The 24,966-nt window shown below is 38.7% G+C and overlaps 1 protein-coding gene across 2 annotated transcripts in view; it reads left to right on the forward strand.

The window, feature by feature from the left end:
- The window catches only part of daam1b (dishevelled associated activator of morphogenesis 1b), a 48,794-nt gene that overhangs the window by 19,183 nt on the left and 4,645 nt on the right, over positions 1-24,966 (forward strand). The window contains exons 4-24 of one of the 2 annotated variants that reach the window (XM_079474474.1): positions 7,316-7,387; positions 8,108-8,202; positions 9,200-9,533; positions 9,813-9,923; positions 10,096-10,199; positions 10,280-10,346; positions 10,451-10,568; positions 10,855-10,993; positions 11,215-11,273; positions 11,398-11,585; positions 12,730-13,026; positions 13,140-13,247; positions 14,170-14,199; positions 14,988-15,085; positions 18,432-18,516; positions 18,730-18,836; positions 20,791-20,879; positions 21,011-21,179; positions 22,235-22,342; positions 24,327-24,387; positions 24,470-24,601. In XM_079474474.1, coding sequence (XP_079330600.1) covers positions 7,316-7,387; positions 8,108-8,202; positions 9,200-9,533; positions 9,813-9,923; positions 10,096-10,199; positions 10,280-10,346; positions 10,451-10,568; positions 10,855-10,993; positions 11,215-11,273; positions 11,398-11,585; positions 12,730-13,026; positions 13,140-13,247; positions 14,170-14,199; positions 14,988-15,085; positions 18,432-18,516; positions 18,730-18,836; positions 20,791-20,879; positions 21,011-21,179; positions 22,235-22,342; positions 24,327-24,387; positions 24,470-24,601 — 2,571 coding nt within the window. The remainder of the gene's footprint in view (positions 1-7,315; positions 7,388-8,107; positions 8,203-9,199; positions 9,534-9,812; positions 9,924-10,095; positions 10,200-10,279; positions 10,347-10,450; positions 10,569-10,854; positions 10,994-11,214; positions 11,274-11,397; positions 11,586-12,729; positions 13,027-13,139; positions 13,248-14,169; positions 14,200-14,987; positions 15,086-18,431; positions 18,517-18,729; positions 18,837-20,790; positions 20,880-21,010; positions 21,180-22,234; positions 22,343-24,326; positions 24,388-24,469; positions 24,602-24,966) is intronic. The other variant, XM_079474475.1, reaches the window with a different exon arrangement.

Genomic DNA, 24,966 nt, shown 5'->3' on the forward strand with positions numbered 1-24,966 from the left:
CCCCTCCCATTCGAAGCACCACATAGGCTGACACAACATGGTGTAGGGACCCGCAATGTATGTAGATAGAAATAAAAACTAAACACTTCATTATGTAAGGTCTTAACACACCTCTGAAGACATAGTTTAGTATATTATATTGCATTTCTGTCAATAGACACTGGTCCTTTAAAATGTTGTGTTTTAAAGTGCTGCGTGATGATTGTTGCAAATTGTTATTGGAACAAACTTTGGGACATGCTTTGGTGAGCTGTTCCTTTAAAAGCAGAGCTTGCTCCTACAATACTCAGGATAATTTGTTGCTTCTCCAAAGACTTTGGCAGCATCTCTGTGAGCCTGTTTCCTTAGGCATTACTTTCATCAACATCTAAAAACATCGGAGAACTTCACAAAGTGATGATTCACAGCCCTTGCTGATGCTATGAGATTTTAGGAGCCAAAAACCGACCCGGTTGAAGGTGAGAAGTTACAAGAAATGTTCTTATTATTATCTGTTGATATCAGGATGAAGGCATGACGGACCTCGGAGCTAGTGTTTTAATGCACAGGAGATGCCAAGCTGACACTACAAAGGCTTGATCGGTCCATTTTGAGAACAAAGGAATTCACTCTGTCTGTGTGTTGTATTTTGCACATGGTTGCCATTGGTGAAGTCATCAGCGTGAGTTCACATGGGTCCGCCGTTCCCATCAGTATATGTTTTGTTAACAAGCAAATCCTGTTTTAAGAAATCACACTCATTCATTTATACTGGACGTCGCCGCATGCTTCGGAACGCAGGTTGCAACGTAGCCAAGTTGTACGTTTATCCTCAATGACCTAATCGAAAGCAGAGAGACAGCAGTCTGGCAAAGAAAGTATGGAAGAGAGGATTGTTTTATTGAGAGTATATACGAATATATATTTTACAGAGAATCTCTTTATGCATTTTTAAATGCGAAATGAAAAACATCAAACATAAAGAGGAAATGCTATTTTCACCCGTTTCTATAGGAAATACTTCAATGCAAGCAAACATATTCTGGGGGTCTTTTACCCCTTGAAATACATCTACACAGAAATAAGAAATGCAGGATTCTATCTGACCCTTGGTCATTCTCTAGATATGAGATCTGGATATATTTTCTCTTTTTGTCTGCATACACGGTAACACAACAGCTCACATGATGAAGTATTCATTTTAAATGTTGAAAGAAAGCACCTGACTCAGATATTTATACAATTTTCCCAAGTTTAAGATGTAGTGCATCCAAAATCTGGTTATGGTTAGAGGTAGACCGTGTCTCACATAGCCACATATGCTGGGTCCCATTTACAGACCAAATTAGTCATTGTCACAGGACGCTAGACCCAAAGTGAAGTAGGGTGCCTAAAATTGTCTTTCGACTTTTAGAGAATCGTTTTTTTATTTCCTGCTTTCTGACCTAATCCTTATTTTTGGAAGTGCATCAGACTGCTCGGTTTGCCAATCTGGATGCCGTTTCTGTGTTTTGATAAGTGTCTTTCAGCCACATTTAGTTTAGCTCGACATGCATCAGGAGGTCACGCTCCTGGATTCCGCACATGGAAGCAATGAAAACGATTTAAGATGGTGAGCGGATGGATGAGATTATGGAAGAATATGTCTGTCAAGAGACAGGCTGCGCACCAGCATTAATGCAAATCCAGCACAGTGCCCTGACTGGAACTAGTAAAGCAAGGCCTTGGCGTTGTTCCCCAGAGCTTTAGTATGGTAGAGGAGGGTGGAAGGATGAGGGAAGCAGCGGTTGGTCTAAAGCAAACAGGAAGGCCTTCATTGGCAGGTGCAAATTATGCTGTCTACAAGGACCGGGATCTTTTGATGGGTCTTTAAACCCTGGGAAACATTGGAGTCAAAGGGAATAAAGTTGATGCGCTTATTTACGTACCCTGACCCTGTGTATGATTTTTTCGTATCATATGAGCATTTTCATCTTGAAGTACCATTTTAATGTAGCAGTGTAGAACAAGGGCTACAATCTGTTTGGCGCAGTGTATAAGGTCATTGATGTTTCTTCACTGTGTGGTTATCAGCCAGGGATTGTGAACAATAAAACCGCTGTGCAATATGATCACAGGTTCAGCACAAACGTTAAATAGGATGAGTCATAGGTTAGGTCTTTCTTTGATATCTCTCATGACATCAAAAGAGGCGATGACAAGATTATCCAGTTAAAAAAGTTGTATCGCTAGACTGGGAAAAAAAAGAGCTAGAAGATACATCCCTCAACAATGCTGTACAAGTTTCTTAAAAGTTTTTTAAGCTGAGCCATATCATAGGGATGTGTTTATTTTGTGAAATAAAAGTAGCTATTGTTCTATGAATTTATACAGTTTTGGGACAACTCGAAGGGGACTAAATAATCACAGAATTTTCATTTTGGTATCCCTTTAATATTCTTATAGCAGCATATAATTTTTTATAGCAGAACAGTGAAATGCATAACAGGACGTTATCGTTTTCTCATAAAAGAACAGTATAGGACTCTTATTACAGGACAGTTTAGTTTTCCTATAGCGGAACATTATAGTAATCTTATTACAGGACAGTATAGTATAACTATAGGAGAACAGTATAGTGCTCTTGTAACAGGAAAGCTTAGTATTGTTATAGAAGAACAGTATAGTATTTTTTAAAGAAGAACATTATATTACAGGAAAGTTTGGTGTTCCTATAGCGCTACATTATAGTACTCTTATAACAGGACAGTATAGTATTCTTATTGAAGAACAGTATAGGACTCTTATAACAGGACAGTTTAGTGTTCCTATAGCGGTACATTATAGTACTCTTATTACAGGACAGTATAGTATAACTATAGGTGAACAGTATAGGACTCTTATAACAGGACAGTATAGTATTCTTATAGAAGAACAGTATAGGACTCTTATAACAGGACAGTTTAGTGTTCCTATAGCGCTACAGTATAGTACACTTATAACAGAACAGTATAGTATTCTTATAGAAGAACAGTATAGGACTCTTATAACAGGACAGTATAGTATTCTTATAGAAGAACAGTATAGGACTCTTATAACAGGACAGTTTAGTGTTCCTATAGCGCTACATTATAGTACACTTATAACAGAACAGTATAGTATTCTCATAGAAGAACAGTATAGGACTCTTACTACAGGACAGTTCAGTGTTCCTATAGCTGTACATTATAGTACTCTTATAACAGAACAGTATAGTATTCTTATAGAAGAACAGTATAGGACTCTTATAACAGGACAGTTTAGTGTTCCTATAGCGCTACATTATAGTACACTTATAACAGAACAGTATAGTATTCTTATAGAAGAACAGTATAGGACTCTTATAACAGGACAGTTTAGTGTTCCTATAGCGCTACATTATAGTACACTTATAACAGAACAGTATAGTATTCTTATAGAAGAACAGTATAGGACTCTTACTACAGGACAGTTCAGTGTTCCTATAGCGATACATTATAGTACTCTTATAACAGAACAGTTTAGTATTCCTATAGAAGAACAGTATAGGACTCTTATAACAGGACAGTTTAGTGTTCCTATAGCGCTACATTATAGTACTCTTATAACAGAACAGTATAGTATTCCTATAGAAGAACAGTATAGGACTCTTATTACAGGACAGTTCGGTGTTCCTATAGCGATACATTATAGTACTCTTATAACAGAACAGTATAGTATTCTTATAGAAGAACAGTATAGGACTCTTATAACAGGACAGTTTAGTGTTCCTATAGCGATACATTATAGTACTCTTATAACAGAACAGTATAGTATTCCTATAGAAGAACAGTATAGGACTCTTATTACAGGACAGTTTAGTGTTCCTATAGCGATACATTATAGTACACTTATAACAGAACAGTATAGGACTCTTACTACAGGACAGTTCAGTGTTGCTATAGCGGTACATTATAGTACTCCTATAACAGAACAGTATAGTATTCCTATAGAAGAACAGTATAGGACTCTTATTACAGGACAGTTCAGTGTTCCTATAGCGGTACATTATAGTACTCTTATAACAGAACAGTATAGTATTCTTATAGAAGAACAGTATAGGACTCTTATTACAGGAGAGTTCAGTGTTCCTATAGCGGTACATTATAGTACTCTTATAACAGAACAGTATAGTATTCTTATAGAAGAACAGTATAGGACTCTTATTATAGGACAGTTCAGTGTTCCTATAGCGGTACATTATAGTACTCTTATAGAAGAACAGTGTAATACTTAAAACAGAACCGTATAGTACTCATAATAAGACAGTATGGTATTCTTATAGAAGGTCAGTTCAGTTTTCTTATAGCAGAACATTAAAGTACTTATATAACAGGACAGTGTAGTTTGGAATTCTTACAACATGACATTGTAGAGTTCTCATTGTGGAGTTGATCCACTTAGCACAGTGGTTATTCTTTCCTTGCAACCTGTTTTCAAAGTCTCAGCGCTGTCAGGTGTGCACGCCTCTCCTGGCCCAGATCCAAAGCTCAGAGTACTATATGAGTAAGGTATAGGATCAATTGTCTAGCTCTTGGCATAGAAGGATTGAAAATTGATTATGTAGATATCACTCTGAGTCTCCTCAATTGTTTTGTTGTGGAAATATAAACAACAATCTGAGGTTTCTGATTTCTCCAGAATGAATCTGATACTCTTGTAATGTTAAACTACCGGTCGTTTTGCTAAAGCCTCAGTCTTTTTTTTTCACGAGATGAGGAATCTCTGCCTTTTTTCTATGATTATTTCTTGGTCAGTGGCTTTGCTATCAAATGTTTCACCAGAAGTCTTTGGGCTGCTGGCCAACAAATACAGGTTCAAAAGAAATAAAAAAAACAGCCTGCAGATGTCAAAGATAAGACAACAGTAAGATCTCGCTTGAACGATGTGAAACAATTCAGATTGTTAAGCTAGTTTTTGTGGTTATTTGCAAGACAATGCCAACCAGAATAGTTTATTGTTCCTTTTGCTATTTTAGTAATATGTTGTATTTATAGATGTAACAGGAACCGAACATTTTTCAAATAAATCTTTTAAAAAATACAAAAGCACAAATGAATAAAAATCACATTATTTGCGATATTTTTAGTAGTACTACTGCACACATGGAGGCCTGCTGGTTCTTAGAAGGAGTGCCTCTCCAAACTGACCTCTGGCTTGCTGCTTGATACGAGTTGAAGTGTAAAGTCATTCTGAAACACAAACACAACCTCTGCCCAAACATCACAGCTGTTACACAAACAGACAAAAGCCTGTCTGGGAATGAAGTGCTCATGGAGGGAATGAAGGAATTCCTGTAGTGAACTTCCACAGCGTGAAACGTGAGTCCTGCCAGAGATCTTCAGTACATTAATGCTTTGCTCATTAAGGCCAAATGGTGAGTTGAGGAGAAAAATGCAAGCTGGGGGATTAGGGTGGTCTTCAAACCTCTGGCCGGTATCCAAGAATCCTCACTCACCCCGACAGATGCACAGTTGTGAGGTGCCATCATCTTCCAGAAGGCTTGGCAGGGAGTGTGAAATGTCCCATGCATTAAATGCACAAAGCCCATGATGGTCATGCTGAAATCCAGTATGTTCGGCGAGCGTGAGCTACAATTAAACTCTGTCTTATTAGTGACTGTGCAGGCAGTGTTTTAGATCCCTTAGAGCTTCCTCTGAGTTTTGCTTGGTTGACTTTCAGTGTTTTTGGCAGTCTGTCTCTGGTCGATTACCCGTATTGGGCGTTTGGCATTAGTCTAACTAGAGATGGTCACAATGATTGACTCGTATCCCAAAACCGGACTAATGTATTCGTAAAGTTGGCTAGTTTATCCAGTCCTACATCCAAAATCTCCTACAGGTACAGCAATGCGACTTCCTTTCGCCAAGCTGCTAATAATAGAACGAATAGATCCTTCAAATTCTTTGTCACTGTTTACTACTATATATTATGTTTCGCATTCATATTACTGCATCATTATGTGTACGTTGCATTACTTCTAAGGTTGGGTTCTTTTCTATAGCAATACAGATTTAGCAATTTTGAATCTAAAGCAATAGAATATTGCAGAAGAAAATTTCTGACTCCATATTTGATTCAAAGTCAACAGGAGAGGTGGCCGGGAACATGTCACGCAACTAGAAAATCCTTCGAAGCCTAAACCTTTGCGGACGGAGTCATCGCCTTTGAAGTCAGCAGTCGAAGTATCCATCCTTTTAACTGGGAAACCGTTAGCATGTGAGGAATACCAGGATGGAACAATTCTCACATATTGGGATGTCTTTGGTCAACAAACATGTCACATGACAATTAAAACATAGGAAACACGTTCAGACAAACCTTTGGTCCTTACTATATTTTCTGCATAATATAGATGGTCTCAAAAATAATATAAAAATGCGTGTTTTGTCTGGCGTTATTACAGTATAATAGGCTTCTTAAATATAGTTCAGCCCACTTACTAATTGATTAAGAAAATATGTAGTTTCGCATTCCTGATCCTAACATGGCGTCGACTCAATCTGGGTGCTGTGTCTTTGATTCTGTGCTGGCCTACTTAAAGTGTGCTCTATTTCTGCCAAGAGACTCTGATGTTCTGTTTTAGATCAGTGCTTCTGTTCTTCTGTGAGCATGTGTGTGTTGGGAGAGTGTGTGTGTGCTGGGGCAGTGGTGGGAATACATGGAGCGGGAATAGTATTGATTTGATTTTGAATAACCATCTACTGCTGCTAGATAAGCTTTAAGCAAAAATGCGCAGATGCTTTAGCTATCCCGGGGGAAAGTTTGTGGGATAAATACAAATTCCACGAATACTTTCTTACATATCGCGCTATCAGCAGCAGGATGCAAAGAATATGATTGAAGGTGATCAACAAAATCACACAGGAAAGAAAAATGAGTGAAAAGACGTAACGAAAGGTAGAATATTCGTTTCACACAACTGGCCGGTATCAAAATAAGATCATGTTCACCGTAAAGATACAGATAAATTTGCACACCCACAGAGTCTGGAATTGCTCATTCGCACCACAGCGTCCAAATGATGTCATTCCCAATAACATTCCAAAATCTTACATTCCTTCCCAGCTCTCGATATGTTATTTCACATTCCCCTATTCCCAGTTTCATATTCGTGTTGGGTGCACGCCGATCAGTGTGCAGACGGCCCGTGTCCCAGCGTCACACTGACGATAACGGAGATTAATGATGTGTGCTTGACGTGAAAACAAGTCTGATGCTATGATGGTATCATTTATCTGCTTGTAGACTTTGATTTCTGCCATGTTTGTAAAGATTTGTGTTTGAATGCTTTTTTCAGGAACAAGAGGAGAATAAAAGTGCTACTAGCTGGCCGGAGTTCTACATTGACCAGCTTAGTTCAATGGCAGCTGTAAGTATTTTTTACAGACCTTTTCTTCGAGCAAGTGAATTAATGATGCATTTTACCATCCAGTTTTGAATATGTATTCCTTCATTTCCATCAATGGGATGGTTCACCCTAAAAAAGGAAAACTCTGTCATCATTTACTCACCCTCCAGTTGTTCTAAATCTGTATATATTTATTGGTTCTGATGAACAGATAGGAAGAAAGCTTGTAACCAAACAGTTCTTGGCCACCATTGACTACCATGAAAGGAAAAATTACAATGGCAGTCAAAAGTGCCCAGAACTGTCTGGATACAAGAATTCTTCCAAATATATTTCTCTGTGTTTATCAGAACAAAGAAAATCTAAACAGATTTCAAACAACTTGAGGGTGAATAAATGATGAGCTTAGATAGTGTATAGTATCTAATAGTTTTTTTAGGGGTGAACTGTCCCTTTAATTGATTTTTCATTTATTTTTCATCATGATGTTCATATTAAGCTTTGCCTGTAAACCATTTTGTGTTACATTACCAAAACAAGACTGATAACAAAAATATCTGGTGTTACTTGAGTAAACCTAAATAGACATGTAAATAGTCAGTAGGTCGCAAAGATGGCTAACAAGTCTTAACCCACCGTCCAACGGATGAGCATGGAGATGTGACGTGAAATACATTTTTGCTTTAACATAGTTAAAGTTGTAGTTCTAGTGTAAAAATATGTTGACATTTGATTTAACAGAGGAAGACTCTCTTGGCCTTGGAGAAAGAAGATGAAGAAGAACGTAACAAGACCATTGAAAGCCTTAAAACGGCGCTACGGACACAACCCATGAGGTATATATTAAACCTAAACCGTCACTCTACAGTATATTGTATTTTATTATGTTATATTTTGGTCGAAACGATAAACAAAAATACGATACTATAAGCAAAACTGTTTACATTGATGGCTTTAGTTAAAACCTTGCGCAGCTGTCACAAGCTAGTAGTTTATTATACACGTCATTGATTTTTTTTCTCACTTGTTAAGTAAACGCTTCCCGTATGGTGCGGGCTTTTGTGCACCGCATATCATTAAGCAAATGAGATTGCTTTTGACACACACATGCTCACACAAACGCATCCGACCATCTGATCCCAGGGTCAGGTCAAAACCGCTGACCTTTATAGGCCACGGGTCAAAACACTCCAGGCTCTTTTGTGCCTGATGAGGTTTTGGCTGCATTTCAAAAGTTTTTCTTTTGATTTTGGCCAACTGAATTTTAGGACATGCGCTTTATAAGGGACATAAATCAGTTAAAGTACGTTTGTGAGAAATAGCATTGAGTTGATCGTTTTCAGCTTTGTGGCTGAGAAGAAATAAACGCCCTTGCGCTCCGGTCACATTGAGCTGTGGAGCTTGTAAGGGGGATGTGGGTGACTTTTCTGAAAGCAGAGCAGGAATCAAGAACACATTACCTCCAAAAATGTGAAGATTTCTTCATGATTAATAAAGTTTAAAGGGATAGCTTACCTTCAAAATGAAGATTGTCATCTTTTACTAACCCTCTTGTCATTTCAAACCTGTATGACTTTCTTTCTTCCGCAGAACACAAACATTTTTTTTAATCTTGGTAACAAAAAACCGGTGGTCCCCATTGACTTCCGTTGGTTTTGTGTCCATACAATAGTATTTGGTTGCAAACATTTTTCAAAGTATCTCATTTTGTGTTCTGCAGAACAAAGAAAACCACACATATTAAATGATAGTTTTCATTTTGAAGGTGAATTAGTCCTTTAATACGAGTGAAGCAGATCTTTAATGCACAGCATCTGTCCTCACCCTCCATAGGTTTGTAACACGTTTCATTGACATGGACGGCCTGACATGCATCTTGAACTTCTTGAAGAGTATGGATTATGAGACCACCGAGTCTCAGATCCACACCTCCCTCATCGGCTGCATCAAAGCTCTGATGAACAACTCTCAGGGGCGCGCCCACGTTCTCTCACATACGGAGAGCATCAACATCATCGCCCAGAGTCTGGCCACCGAGAACATCAAGACTAAAGTGGCGGTGCTGGAGATCATGGGTGCTGTTTGTTTGGTGCCTGGGGGTCACAAGAAGATTCTAGAGGCCATGCTGCACTATCAGAAGTTCGCCTGTGAACGAACGCGGTTTCAGGTTGGCTAATGTGTTCCAAGACAAAACATCATGATGCTGAAAAAAGAATGAAAAGATTGCTTCAACAAGGGCTTATCTGGTTTAGTTAGTTTGCTTGATTTAGAGAGTTTTGGGTAACTTGGAGACCATCTAAAACTCTATACACTGTAAGAACGATAAATATAAAGATAAATATCTTGAAAACTATATCAGAATCCAGACATTTGGTCCATTGTCCTGGGTGTGCACAGGCCTTTGGGCTGTTTTGCTTATGCCATAATATGTTTTCTTTTATCTTAGACATTGCTGAACGATTTGGACAGAAGTACAGGTCGATACCGGGATGAGGTCAGCCTGAAAACAGCCATTATGTCCTTCATTAATGCTGTGTTAAGCCAGGGAGCTGGTGAAGTGAGTAGCGTTTTGGCTTTTATCACATATTTTGCCCTTCACATCAGTCTTGATTCACTCTCTTGCTGAATCGATGCCTTTCTCTGTAAACATCACCGGAAATATCTCTCCCATTTCTCCACATGTCACGTGAACGGTTCTGCGATTTCATCCATTTTTCTTGAACCCTCAGACAAGCCTTGAGTTCCGGATTCATTTGCGATACGAGTTCCTCATGTTGGGGATTCAGCCCATCATTGACAAACTCAGGTCACATGAAAACTCCACTTTAGACAGGTGAGTTCCACTTTGCTAACATTTATTATTGAACTTCTCTATCAAATCTAAGCCATTTTAACCTTTGTGTGCGCCCTTAGGCACTTGGATTACTTTGAGATGCTCAGAAACGACGATGAACTTACTTTATCGAAACGCTTTGAGTCTGTGAGTAGTTGCTATGAATTGCATTTTGTTTAGTCATACTTGAACTAAAATAACAATACTGCCTTCATAAGTATTGTGGAATTAATGTATTTGCATATTTTCAGCTTCATATAGACACAAAGAGTGCAACACAGGTTTTTGAGCTTGTACGGAAGAAGCTGGCCCACACGGATGCGTACTCGCATTTCATGTCTGTTCTTCACCATTGCCTGCTTATGCCACGTGAGTCCCTTTATCTATCAATTTACATAGTGACACGATGAGAAGTCATAAGTAATATTTGGCTCCATCATTCTTTTATCTATTGCCTTGTCTCCTAAAGCTTTCATGAAGATCATAGTTTTCCCCTTCTCTCCTTTATTATTCAGACCCAGAGTATTGCATATTGAAATTGCAAGCCTTTCACCAAGTGTTGGAAGTAGTTATGAAAATGTTATGAATAGTGTTTAGATCATTTTAAGTGTTATGTCTTAAGAAATGTTTTAAGAAACTTTTCAATCTGTTTCAGATAAAAGAAGTGGGAACACAGTGCAGTACTGGCTGTTGCTGGACCGTATCGTCCAGCAGATGGTCTTGCAGAATGACAGAGGTCATGACCCTGACGTGACCCCGTTAGAAAACTTCAATGTGAAGAATGTGGTTAGAATGTGAGCTCACCTTGCTTACGTCAACTTCGGCCTTATTGTTTTTCAAGATTCGTTCTCTTTGGCGTTAATGTCTTGCTGTGGTTTATTTATAGTTTACAGCAGAATTTGTTGGTCTTGTTTTAAATCCACTCATTAAGTCTTTACCAAGTGAGCCGAGATTATCTGTACTGGAATAATCTGCTTTTCCTAAATCCACTCATTTACAAGTTTACCCTCTGCAGGCTTGTCAACGAAAATGAGGTCAAACAGTGGAAGGAACAGGCAGAAAAAATGCGTAAAGGTCGGCATGATTTGAGTTTTTCCCCCAAATAAAATAGTGAAATAGTGAGTTTCTGTTGGTTTGAATGCTGTGTCTTGGTTGTACAGACATTATGACCTGAAATTTGACCTTTTTTGACCTGTAGACCACCATGAGCTTCAGCAGAAGATGGAGAAGAAAGAGCGAGAGTGTGATGCTAAAACGCAGGAGAAGGAGGAGATGATGCAGACGCTCAACAAGATGAAAGAAAAGTTAGAGAGAGAAATGGGGGAACATAAACTGGTCAAGCAGCAGGTGGCAGAACTGACTGCCCGACTACATGACCTCAGCACGGTACGCTGATGATGTTACACATACTTGACATGACCTTAAGACTTTGATGATGTCACACATACATGACATGACCTCAGCACCGACGCTGAAAATGTCACACATACTTGACATTGATCTTAACACTTTACTTTGATGATGTCACACATACATGACCTCAATACAGCACTCTGATGATGTCACGCATACTTGACATGGCCTTATCACTATACTTTGAAGATGTCACACATTCATGACCTCAGCACGGTACGCTGATGATGTTACACATACTTGACATGACCTTAAGACTTTGATGATGTCACACATACATGACATGACCTCAGCACCGACGCTGAAAATGTCACACATACTTGACATTGACCTTAACACTTTACTTTGATGATGTCACACATACATGACCTCAATACAGCACTCTGATGATGTCACGCATACTTGACATGGCCTTATCACTATACTTTGAAGATGTCACACATTCATGACCTCAGCACAGTAGTCTGATGCTGCCACGCATATTTGACATGACCTCAGCACGGTACGCTGATAATGTCACATATACTTGACATTGACCTTAACACGGTAATTTGATGATGTCACACATACATGAACTCAATACTGTACTCTGATGATGTCACGCATACTTGACATGACCTTAACATGGTACTCTGATGCTGTCACGCATAATTGACATGACCTCAGCACGGTACGCTGATAATGTCACACAATACATGACATGACCTCAGCACCGAAGCTGAAAATGTCACACATACTTGACATTGACCTTAACACTTTACTTTGATGATGTCACGCATACTTGACATGACAACAGCACGGTACGCTGAAAATGTCACACCTACTTGACATTGACCATAACACTGTACTTTGATGATGTCACACATACATGACATGACCTCAGCAAACAGAGCTGATGATGTCACCGATACTTTGTATTACCTCACTATGGTACACTAATGATCAGTATTGGGTGTAACTAGTTACTAAGTAATACATTACTGTAATTTAATTACTTTCCCTAGAAAATGTAAAGTAAGGGATTACTCTTTATTTTTTTATGTACTTCTGATTTTTTTATTCAGATGCAACATTCTACATACGCTAAATAAGTACAATCCTTTTTATTTATTTTTAGAAACAGATAGCCAGTGTTCCTGGAGGTCCTCCTGTCCCCGGTCCTCCAGGCGGACCTCTTCTGCCTCCTCCACCAGGTGGTATGATGCCTCCTCCACCACCCCCTCCACCAGGGGCAGCGATGATGCCACCACCTCCTCCACCACCCCCCGGTGGTCCTCCGCCTCCTCCCGGACGGCCTCCTTTCGGCATGGCTCCGCTTCCACCAGGAGCACCTGTGGGACCATCCTTGAAGCAGAAGAACATTCCTCAGCCGACCAATGCACTGAAGTCCTACAACTGGGTTAAGCTGTCTGAGGTGAGACTTGCATGGATCACAGAAGCCGGTTGGGTCGTTCAATGTTTGAAATGCAATACATATTTTTTCGTGACAACTTGACTGGACAATAATTGAAATAAATTCTCTCACAGAGCAAACTCGAGGGCACGGTGTGGGCAGAAGTTGATGACAGCAAAGTTTTCAAAATCCTAGACTTGACAGACATCGAGAAGACTTTCTCTGCATACCAGAGGCAACAGGTTAGTGAAGGCTTTTTCTCTCCCAATTTTAACTTTGTTTTTAATCCGGAATGATCTCACAAAGCATTTATTGTTTTTCATGCATGATATTCATATGCCTATGTTAATCCTGCATCACGAAATCACAAAGCATGGGGTTTGAATTTACAGACTGTAAAATGCACTGATATCACTAGGCATTACAGAACAGTTTTCTATGAAAAACAGACATTGGCAATTATTTCTCATTATGGTTGGTGAACCACATACTTGCTGCTATGAGGCAATCACATAAGTATCTTATGCATTTACAGTCAAATTAGGGGGAAAGGATGAATAGGAAAACTTTAACCATGTTGGATACAGAGATGTTTACTTCTTTGGCTGTGTCTTCTATATAATTATAATTCGAAACAATACATTATGTATTATAGCTCATTTTAAAATAACTTAAGTCTCGTAAGCATGCTTAATGCTTTTAAAAATACGATAAAAAAATGTATATTCACTAAGCTAGTCTGCCCTTTTCAATTTGATCAGTTATGTTTCATATATTCGATTGACAAACGCTTATGGACAAATGCTAAATACAAAGATGTGATTTGATGTAATTCCTTGAACTTAAAATGTCAACGTGCTCTTAAGAATGAAGAAACAGTTTAAACAACCTTCAAAATATTAGGCTAAAATCAAATTGGAGAAAAAGTCATATTTCAGAGGTTACCTGTTATTGTTAGCATGCTCACACACACTTAAACTGCACTGCCAAACAGCCCATTACGCCAAAAGTCTCTGCTTCCACGCACCCTCACGCTCACTATCTACAACCCCAGTGATGTCATCATGTGCACATGCTTGTTTTGACTTTGTTTTGGCTGACAACATCAAACTGCTGTCTCTCTAACATGTGCTGCATCTTCCTTGCTTCTTGCCTGCGTTGTAGGACTTCTTTATGGTCAATAACACCAAGCAGGTAAGTGCGCTTGTCATATTTAATAGTGTACTCCTCTCTCAATCTGTGTCATTTGTGTAGTATCCACTTTTGTGTTAAAGAATTCTTATAGTGAATTAAAGTCTGCATGAAACGGAAGTCGCGATAGTTTTTTTTCCTTATCGTGACGTGTACCCGAGTAACAAGACTTCTGAAATGAGAAGAAAATGCAGGGCGGGACTTGATTTCATCCACCGACAACTTATCGGATTGTTAAAAGGTTGAAGATTTGAACCCCAGTTTGCAATCTTACATTCATTGCGGCGCCGCACTCGCGCCATTCCCCGTGACCCAAAGTAAAGAGATGTCATTTCGAGAGGGGGAGGAGCTTAACATTTTGTTTTAAAGATTACAAGTGAAAATGAATTAAAAAAATTATGATATGCACGGATAAATTATTTAGTATAAATACAGTACTTCACCACTGCGTTAAACAATAAGAATGATCATTTCTGATTTCATGACGACTTTAGTGTTCAACCTAAGTCAAAAGTAAAGAGATGTAACCTATTTATTTGTTATTCTACACATTTTTTAATAATAGTGAAGTCATCAAAATGATGAAATAACACATGAAGTAACCTTAAAAGTGTCCAAATCAAACTAGATGTTCTTCAAAAAAGCTTGATATTTCAATATTTAGCTTATAGAAGTCCATTCATTCAGGTGTTACTGAACAGTTTTAACACTTGTTGCTGTTTGTATCATTTGGCCTATTGTGACTTTTTTAATTTGCTGATTGAGTGAAATGTTTCTTCTTTTGACCACAGAAAGAGACTGAGGACGATGTCCTGAGTTCCAAAAAAGTCAAAGAGCTCTCTGTCATTGATGGACGACGCGCACAGAACTGCAACATCCTTCTCTCGCGGTGAGTGTCGGAGCAGAGATAATATATATTTACAAGATGACAAGGAATGGGGTGGAATGCATACCCCAATATGGCCGCTCTAGCGAAGAAAGCCCCGCCTTTCGGTAAAAAGAGCCAATTGTCAATCGATAAAGACTGACAATTTTCTGGGGCAGGGGCAAGCCTGTGCCCAATAGCTGAAGTGACCTCAGAAAAGTTGATTTTTAGCGCATTCAAGCTAAGAAAACCAAGGTTATGGTACAGTCCGTATCAGGTTGACTCATTGATCGGAAATATGCTGTTTAATTGTGATTTTCGCCAGCCATTTTATAAATATCGGTCTTCCACCATTCAAGGAGAAAGGAGTGTTTACTTGTTATGATGTAAATAGCTGCCCATAGGCGTTACAAACATGGCCGTCGAGTGTCATGACTTCCATAAACGGACATTGGTTACAGTATGTTTTTCCTCTGGGTATGAGTTTAGCTCCGGCTGACGCGTGTGGCGCTCACGGGCCACCCTGTGTCATATCCTGTGAGTAAAACCTTGTGGTCCCAATGTCCTGGGTTTAAACCTCGCCACCTTGGTCACAATGTCATTTCTCAATAGACCATTCTCGTCCCTACATGTATGAGGTGATTAAATGCTGGGCTTCTGAAATGAACAGGAAGTATGCCTCATTCATTAAGGCGGTCTTAAATATTATTAAATCATAGTTTGCTATTCAAAGCTTACTTGTCATTACCAAGAACGATATTTAACTTTACAGTGTTCGCTTGGAGGTTCGGTTTTCTTCTCCATGTAATTCCTGTCATAAATCAATGCAGAACTTCTTATTCAAACAAGTTTTCTGATTACATAATGTATTAAATCCAGACATATATGGAAAACAACACAGATTGATTTATCGTTAGACTTTTTTGTTATCGTTACAGCCATTTCACATCTGAGAGAGAACCTCAGACTTAGCTATTTTACAGCTGTTACAACACAGCGTTTCACAGCGCTGTTAGCATTTTTCTGGAAATAACTTTACACTGCGCAAATGCATCACACTTATGAATTGAGCATGTTTCATCGCCTTCATTTCTTCTTCAAACATTGCTTTGTCAATGTCAGACAAAGTTTTGTATTCACTTTTATAACGAAACGATCACGACTTACTAAACCAGAATTCATGACGTTGGGAATGTGTGGATTGATCCTTTCCATAAGAGATTCCTAAAAAACTAGTGGTTGGTCACAGCTGGCAAACCAGACAGCCTCACATTCATAATGGCTCACTAACTGATGGTGTGGCGTGGTACAAAAACACCAGAAGTTCTCAAATCCAGAGCAAGTCAAAGGCTTTTTTTACTCAAACTACAGTTAACAAGCCAATCGGCATCTCAGGACTCACATCAAGGGCAGCTGTGTGACACACAGTAAAAATGCTCTTACTAAGCATTTTTGTATTGTTTTATAGGACGACTATCTTAACATTCTTAAATCAAGATACATTTTCTTGACCAGTTATTTAGTCTTGTTTTATTAAATAAAATATAAGAATTAAGTTTATGTTTAAAACCAGCAAAATAATCTGCCAATGGGGTGAGAAAAATATACTTGAATTATAGTTACTTAAGAAAAAAGTTCGACTTTTTTGCTTGTATTAAGAAGTTTTCGTTATTTTTCTAGAAAACGATAAAAATGCTTGGTAAGAATGTCATTTTTGCATGAAATTGAAGTAAATGTTCTCAAAAGTCCTAAATTAAGAATACCATTTTGTGAACAACTGACATCCTCTTCAACCACGACAAATGCACATTAACAGCACCATCTGTAGATGGTGTCCTGTTGTTAAATCATAATCTTATTTGAAATGAACGTTCTCTAAGGAGTCTGCACAAGCGGAGGGTGTGTGTTATAATCCATTGTACAGTCACCACGTGGACCACCTAAACTGAGATTCACATGGATTTAATAGTTTGGCTTCAGGAGCCTGCAGTCTCAGAGTTGGTTTAAAAATGGCAAATATGGTGCTGGGCTGCAGGGCCGCAGATGGTTTTCTAACTGAAGAATAAGGAGTAACATATGCACCGATTCTTGATAATTAAAGCTCAGTTCGTGTTAACTCAGTGTTGAAAGTTGACAGGGGAGGAAATGAAACACGCTACGCTAAATCTGAACATAATCAATCCTTTCATTCATTTGATGTGTCTGTTCACATTCTAATTTCTTAAAGGGACAACTCACCCAGAAATAAAAATTCTGTCATCGTTTATTCACCTTCATGCCATTTAAAACCTGTATACGACTTTATATACGAAATGTGGTTTTGTATCCATACCATGGAAGACAATGGGGGTCAATCATGTTTGGTCGCCAACGTTCTTCAAAATTTCTTCTTTTGTGTTCTGCAGAAGAAGGAAAATTATACAGGTTTGGAATGACTTGAGGGTGAGGAAATGATGAAAGAATCTGTAGAATTCAAGAACTCTTATTAGCGACACCGGTGGCCATTAAGTGAACTTCAGCCAGCAACGCGAACACTTTTAGGTGCATCTCTTCCACATACTGTATGTGTAACACGTGAGACCTAAGGTCGAGACCTACCAACCGCTTAATAGAGACATTGGCTTGCCTTTAAAACAACTTTATATTCCTTCCCATGTTTCTCGCTCCTGAATTTTGTTAGGAGTAATTTAATAACACAATGCTGAGATTTGGAAGTGCTGCTTGGCACAAACACGTGGACCGTAACATGGAAAGCGCTCTGGCCGTGTTTCATGTCCTTGCAGTGCGGTTTGCGGCCTCTCTGGGTCCTGGCAGTAGGGAGATGGGCGCTCTCCAGGACTGATCTCAGGCCTGTCAAACACCTGTTCTTTTATGGTGTTAAGTTCAAATTAACGCTGAATTCGATGCTTTACTTTATTATTTTTATTGAGTGATCTGGAAGGGTGGGCTACACAATGCAATGTAAATTTGCTGTAACCAGTGATGGTCAAAGATGACTTAAAGCATGCAATCGGCGTCCTAACTTATATGAGTCATTCCATAGTATCACTTCTTCATTCCAGTAATTATATGTAACGTTAGCCAGGAAATTCTCAGTTACTGGAACAAACATTTGGGTTCAACGTGGGGCCTCACGATTAATAGCCCATCTTAATAACGTACACTAGTTTATTTTAACTGTTTGCCAAAGGAAAATCGATGTAAGTTTTGGATCCCAGCAAAAACAGATTTCCCTTTCTCGAGGTGATTCATTCGAGTTCGGTGGGTTCTGTGCTGATTTAGGACTATCAGCTCCACTCAGATTTCATTCTTCAGATGAATTTATGCGTCCCCTTCCGCCTGATCTGTATATCCTGTGCTTGTGTTTCAGAATGAAACTTTCCAACGAGGAAATAAAGAGAGCTATTCTCACTATGGACGAACAGGAAGATCTGCCTAAGGACATGCTGGAGCAGGTGAGTGTCTAGGGAACAACGGAATGCACGCGAGGTCGGCATTCTGGGATACTGCTCAATATTGTGAGCATTGCGTTGTAAAACCTGATCTGCCAGTAACAGATGCCCACTGTTCATCATACTTCCAATAATAGTCAATTACATTAGCTTTGAATCAGGCTTACGTAACTATCCGCATTTTATTGAGTGATGATGTTTTCTTCAATCCTCCAGATGTTGAAGTTTATCCCGGAGAAGTGTGATGTGGATCTGCTGGAGGAGCATAAGCATGAGCTGGATCGCATGGCAAAGGCAGACCGCTTCCTCTATGAAATGAGCAGGTAGGGTTTTAACTAGAGCTATCAAAAGATTAATCGCGGTTCATTCGCATCCAGAATAAAAGTTTGTGTTTACATAATAGACGTATGTGAACTGTGCTGTTTTTATAAACACATACACATGCATGCATATATTTAAGAAAAATATCCATGAATAAAAGTTAATATACAATTTAAATTATTTGTAAATATAAATAAAAAACATCTAAATATTTCCTAAATATATATGTTTATTTATACATGTGCGTGTATGTTTTTGTGTTTATAAATACAAAAGGAATATGCCCAGTACAAAGACTGATATCATGTAAACGAAATATTAGTATTATGTAGCACGTTGTGCCCTATTTGCTTTTTACAGGTTTTTATTATAGGTGCTACAATTAAAACCTAAAACTGTCATTGTGACTGGGGTTCTGTTGTTTGCCCTCCTTCTCTCACAATCCCGATTTCACTGGAGCTTTATTTAACTCGATAAATGTAATGGCCTAACTAAGTTATGTGTCTGATTTAAAAAGTGTTGACAGGGGATTTCATTTTCAAACAATTTGTTATTTGTGTAAAATGAAACCGTCTAAAGACTGTATGGTGCAAGACTTTACACTGCATATAAATCTGAAGTGTTCGATCTGTAGTCTGACTGTGTGCACCCTCATTTTGCAAGTCATAAAATTGCATCTATTTATTCGGACAGTTTAATCAATATCTAGTCTATCGGTTTCTATACTAATGACTAATGTCTCTGGATGTTATGCTGACAGTAGCTGTCATTATGGAGATTTTGACATTGTGGAGGAGGAAAGGATGAAAATCTTCTACCTTTACCCATTGTGATAACCTTTTATTTAACGACATACATATTAAAGGATAGTTGAAACATGTTTGATATCATTTATCAACCCTCATGTCATTTCAAACCTGTATGCAAGAAGATATTTTGAAGGATATTGGTGTTGTATAGAGACAAAACCAATGCAAGTCAATGGGTTCCGCCGATGTTTGGTTACCAACATTTCTTCAAAATATCTTCTTTTATGTTTTGTAGAAGAAAGAAAGTCAAACTAATCTGATTTCAGACAACATAAAAAAGGTTTTGCTGTCTGTCTAAAGCCTAAGTTGCTCAAAGACCATTTCCTAAATCCCAAAGGGAAGTCTTACACACTACCCATAAGACCCCTCGTCTGCTTTGACCGTCTTAGATCTAAACGTGTTTTATCTTGGCAACAAAAATAAAGTCTTGGTGTTCACATTTTTCACAATTTTGGTTTGGCACATTATGTGTGAGGAACATGTCGTCCGTGAAGGCCACCCGCTACTTCACGTTCACTACAGTGGCATACACACAGTGTCAAGAGCAAATGCGATTTCCAACAGGAAGGAAATCAGAGGCGTTGTGGGGTTGTGCAAACATTGATCTGTCTGAAGATCCTATTTAGTGTCGCTGTAACTAAATAAGTTCGGCCCCATCATGGCTTCGCAACAGCCTCATGCCTCACCCTACATCTACTGTAGCGGAGGGCCGTATGCCAAACAAAGCACAGGTGCCTTGACTTGCTTGTTGTTCTTTCTCGGTTTTATGAGGCCCTACTGAATTTTTTTCTCTCCGCTGTGTTTAAAACAGTTTGAGTTTGGAGGATGGAAGCGATAGCTTTCCAGGTATCAACCGGGTTGTCTGATTAAAGTCCCAGGGCAGTGTTTGGGCCCTTGGCAGGTGCGGTATCCTAGGTGATGGTCCTCGGCACAAGGGTGCTGAAGGCAACACGGCAGTGTTAGCTTGGTTTTACTGGTCCAGGTGCTTGTTCTTTATTGAATGAAACAAATGTGTCTACAGTGCATCTCATGCTTGCTTTATCTTTCAGGGACGGTACAATTCTAAAGCTCATTTATAATCTATAATGGGTGATGTGGAGGGCAAACTTTACTGTTATATTTAATATACTATTCCTCTTGCCCACAGAATAAACCATTATCAGCAGAGGTTACAGTCTCTGTACTTTAAGAAGAAGTTTGCTGAGAGGATTTCGGAGATCAAACCCAAAGTTGAAGGTAGGAATGTGTAATTGTTTCATTTATATACACTTACTGCTTATTTGACTCACAAACAATATGTACTACTGAAAATCTAGTTTATGGACATCAAATGGTTTTTGATAACAGTGTGAATTTTTGCTTTGTAGCACTGATCAAGGCCTCAAAAGAGGTTTTACACAGCAGGAATCTCAAGCAGTTGTTGGAGGTGGTGCTGGCATTCGGCAATTACATGAACAAAGGGCAGAGGGGAAATGCATACGGCTTCAAAATCTCCTCACTCAACAAGATTGCAGACACTAAGTCCAGCATTGACAAGTGAGAGAGTCTTTACCCATCCATAACTTAATATGTTCTCAATCGAAAGAACACAGAATGATTAATGTTGTATGTAGTTGTGTCAATACAAATTCAACAAATTTTGGATTGTTGCAAAGCCCCTTTACAGCTAATCAGGGTTGCCAGATCTGCGTAACAAAACCTGAGGTTGGTTTTTGATTGGCTAGTTTTGACAAAGCACCAAAACACAAAGGCCTGGTTTCATAGAGCTTTTACAAAAATATGTTACATAAAAACACTACTGGTCTGAATTTTAAAACAAGACAGTGGCACTGACATGTCTTGTCCCATATTTGACATATTTTGTATTATGCAATACACTTTATTTCTCAAAACCACCGTGTAGTAGGAATCATAAACAGTCTGATAAAGTATAAATAACTTTTTCAAACAAAATCCTTCCACATTTAACCTACAGAATAAAAAATAACCCGGGGAAACGTTTTAAAAGCCGCAGGAAACCTTCACACATGGCAACGCTGCAGTAAATAGACAGAAATAAAGAAATGAATAGAAATGAGGAAATTATAATGAGGCGATTATGAAATGTATAGAACACATGGTATTTTTAGTGTTTTCAGTAAGATGTACATCGACTTGACTAACTGAAAGTCGTCTATCGGTTTGTCTGTAGGAGTTTTATATATGTGTGAATAATTGAATTTCATAAAATGTATATTAGCAATACCAAATGTAAAAAATAAGCGTCGATGAGATTATAATTGGTTTCTAAATAGAAAGATGACTGAACTGATGCCAACTCATATTCATGAAATAAAAAAATTCTCAAGAAATGGATGCATGTCAGAAATACCTGTCATTTAATGCTTTATGTAGATACATTGCATTAAAACAATGTAAACTCACTGAGATTATAAGAAACCAGTAAATGAACATAATGTATACTGTACATGTCATATTAATCACACACACCGTTGCAGCTTACATTCGAATAATCCAAATAGACAAACAGACGTGTGTACAAGTCTTTGATATTTATACTTTTCATTGTAACACTGTTTGTTCCATCGCAGAAATATCACTCTTCTACACTACCTGATCACCATTCTGGAAAAGAAGTACTCGAAAGTCATGCTCTTCCCGGAGGAGCTGCAGAATGTGCCGGAAGCTGCCAAAGTCAAGTAGGTATAGCTGCGGAGTGGCTGGCGTGCTATTCTTTCGTCGACTTTCAAATTTACAGCCCTTCGGGGTCTACTTGTGCTAAATGGATTTTGGAAATAGTTTTTGCGGTCGCACTTCCCTCCCACCACCGGGTTTAAATCCACCCTGTGGGTCACACAAGCCTTGGTTTCCCATATATGCAGAGCAAAACCCTAAATTATGCTAGCAGGAAATGGGGCCCTTGGCTCTTTTGGCTTTAGGTGCTGAAATATATAAGTGAAACAGATGCACGGCCGCCATAGACGAAAAAGTGTCAATGCAACTACACCTGATGACCTCTAAAGTTTGCGTGTTGCTGTGAAGTTCATGGCAGTTAATACGGCACAAATGGAGAGTTAAGGCATGTGACATTACAATAAAGTGCCTGCAAAACAACACCAGCCTGTTTTCGGTCCTGTCAGCGAGACTAATGCGATAGAGAGTGAAGTCACAAGACAGATATTCCCCTTGATCCCATTTAAGAGCGTAAAATGAATAAAAGGAATTTCATATCTGCCTGCCACAGGCTACAGTCGGTGTCTGCGTCTCATTCAGACCGAACTATATTAGTGTGATGTGTAAGGGTGGTCAAATACCAAGTACAGATGTTCGAATTGAAGTGTTTGGATAAATCTTTGTGTGTGTTTATGTAATGAATGTCTAAGGTTTTTCCATAACCACATAAGTATGCCTCTGTGTGATTTGACAGTTCTGACTATAACAATGGCCTGTTTGTTGGTGGGGTAGAATAAATGGGACACTGATAGAAGGCACACACATGCGGTCATTTCTCCAGCTAAGAATAGCACAGCTCTAAACAGAACCATTCACACTCATTATTGGCGGTATCTCTGTAATGGGAGTCACTTTAGCCCCATCATAGAGGTTAAAGTTCAGACGGATGGATGTTATTATAGATCTATCTGTGGGTTTTATCAAACTGTGATCTGTTTAGATAAAAGGGTTAAAAAGACACTACGTGGCATTCGGTATGTACTGAATGGCAAATATGTAAACAGATTTTAATGAGGGCTGCATCATATTAAAGAAAAATGTGACCGGTCACTTGTTAAATAATGCGATAAATAATATGCATTAAAGGGATAGTTCACCAAAAAATGAAAATTCTGTCATCGTTCACACGCCCTCCTGTCATTTCAAAGTGTGACTTTCTTTCATCCGCAGAACACAAAAGGATATTTTGAAGAAAGTTGGTAACCGAACAACAGTGGACCCCATTCACTTCGATTGTATGGACACAAAACCAATGCAAGTGAATGTGGTCCAGTCAACAAAATATTTCAAAATATCTTCCTTTGTATTCTGCGGAAGAAAGAGCCTCGACAAAATGTATATTTTTGGGTGAACTATCACTTTATGTTTTGTACTGTAAATTATTGGCAACATCTTTCCCAAATTCAAAAAAATCTTTTTATTTGCAGAAAATTGAAATGCATCTTTCCCCAAATGACCAAAAAAGATGAACTTGTCTTCAAAATCTGCAAACATTGCATGTGTTAAAATATTTAAGAATAACAAAACAAGTACATATTTACTTTCAAACAAAATAGTATTAATGTTTTACATTAAATAAGTAAAAAAAATCTGTATTTGACTGATTATTATTTACAGCTTTTTGTGTCTTGGCATTCTCTCAATCCTTCACATTGCTGTTGGATGACTTTATGTCTCCTGTGGTTTGTTTCTGTTGGAATTCAACAGACACTGGACTGGAATGGCTGCAATACATTTAGAAATTCTAAGTGGTCTTTTCATTTTTTTATGGCTGTAAATATTAATTGCATGAACTGAAAATGGATGCAGAGCTTCATATGTGTGAACAGTCAATTCAGATTTTGTATTTTTATGTATGTGCAGTGTAAACACCTAGAATGCTACAGTAGACCGTAAATGGGATGATTACTTGACTCTGATTAAATGACTCTGATCCTCTCTCCTTTCCAGCATGACTGAACTGGAGAAGGAGATCAATAATCTCCGCAGTGGTTTAAAGAGCGTAGAAAGCGTAAGTTCCTCCTGGAGAACATTAACTCGCTATCTCATCTATCTTACGTGCAAGTCGTTTATGAAATATTTTTCTCGTGCAGGAGTTGGAATATCAGAGCAAGAGTCCTCAGCAGTACGGAGATAAGTTTGTGTCTGTGGTCAGCCAGTTCATCACGGTGGCCAGTTTCAGTTTCTCAGACGTGGAAGACTCGCTCAGCGAGGCTAAAGAACTGGTGAGTATGCGTTTGTTTGCGTGTGTGTTTTAAAAGGTGCACGTCCCGGTGTTCTCTAAGCTTCCTTCAGAGACCAGCTGTAGAAACAGACCGCAGTCATCATATATCTCCAGCTGCACGCGGGAGCTGACCTTTGACCTCACACTGTGAACGCTTCCTATGCAGTGACCCTGGCACTTTTACCGGCCAACGGCACAGAAGTGAAACAGGACATACAACTCTCATTGCTTTTGACTGTTCCATGGGTGCAAAGACAGACGGGTGTTAAAATGCTCACTAGACAAAATCCTTCAATGTCCTGTGACGGGAAACTCCTGTGTAGAAGTCAAGGTTTTATTTTCCAACCTCGATTTTGAGGCAAGATG

The sequence above is a fragment of the Barbatula barbatula genome (genome assembly GCF_947034865.1).
Source record: "Barbatula barbatula genome assembly, chromosome: 15".
In the NCBI taxonomy this organism is placed as follows: domain Eukaryota; kingdom Metazoa; phylum Chordata; class Actinopteri; order Cypriniformes; family Nemacheilidae; genus Barbatula; species Barbatula barbatula.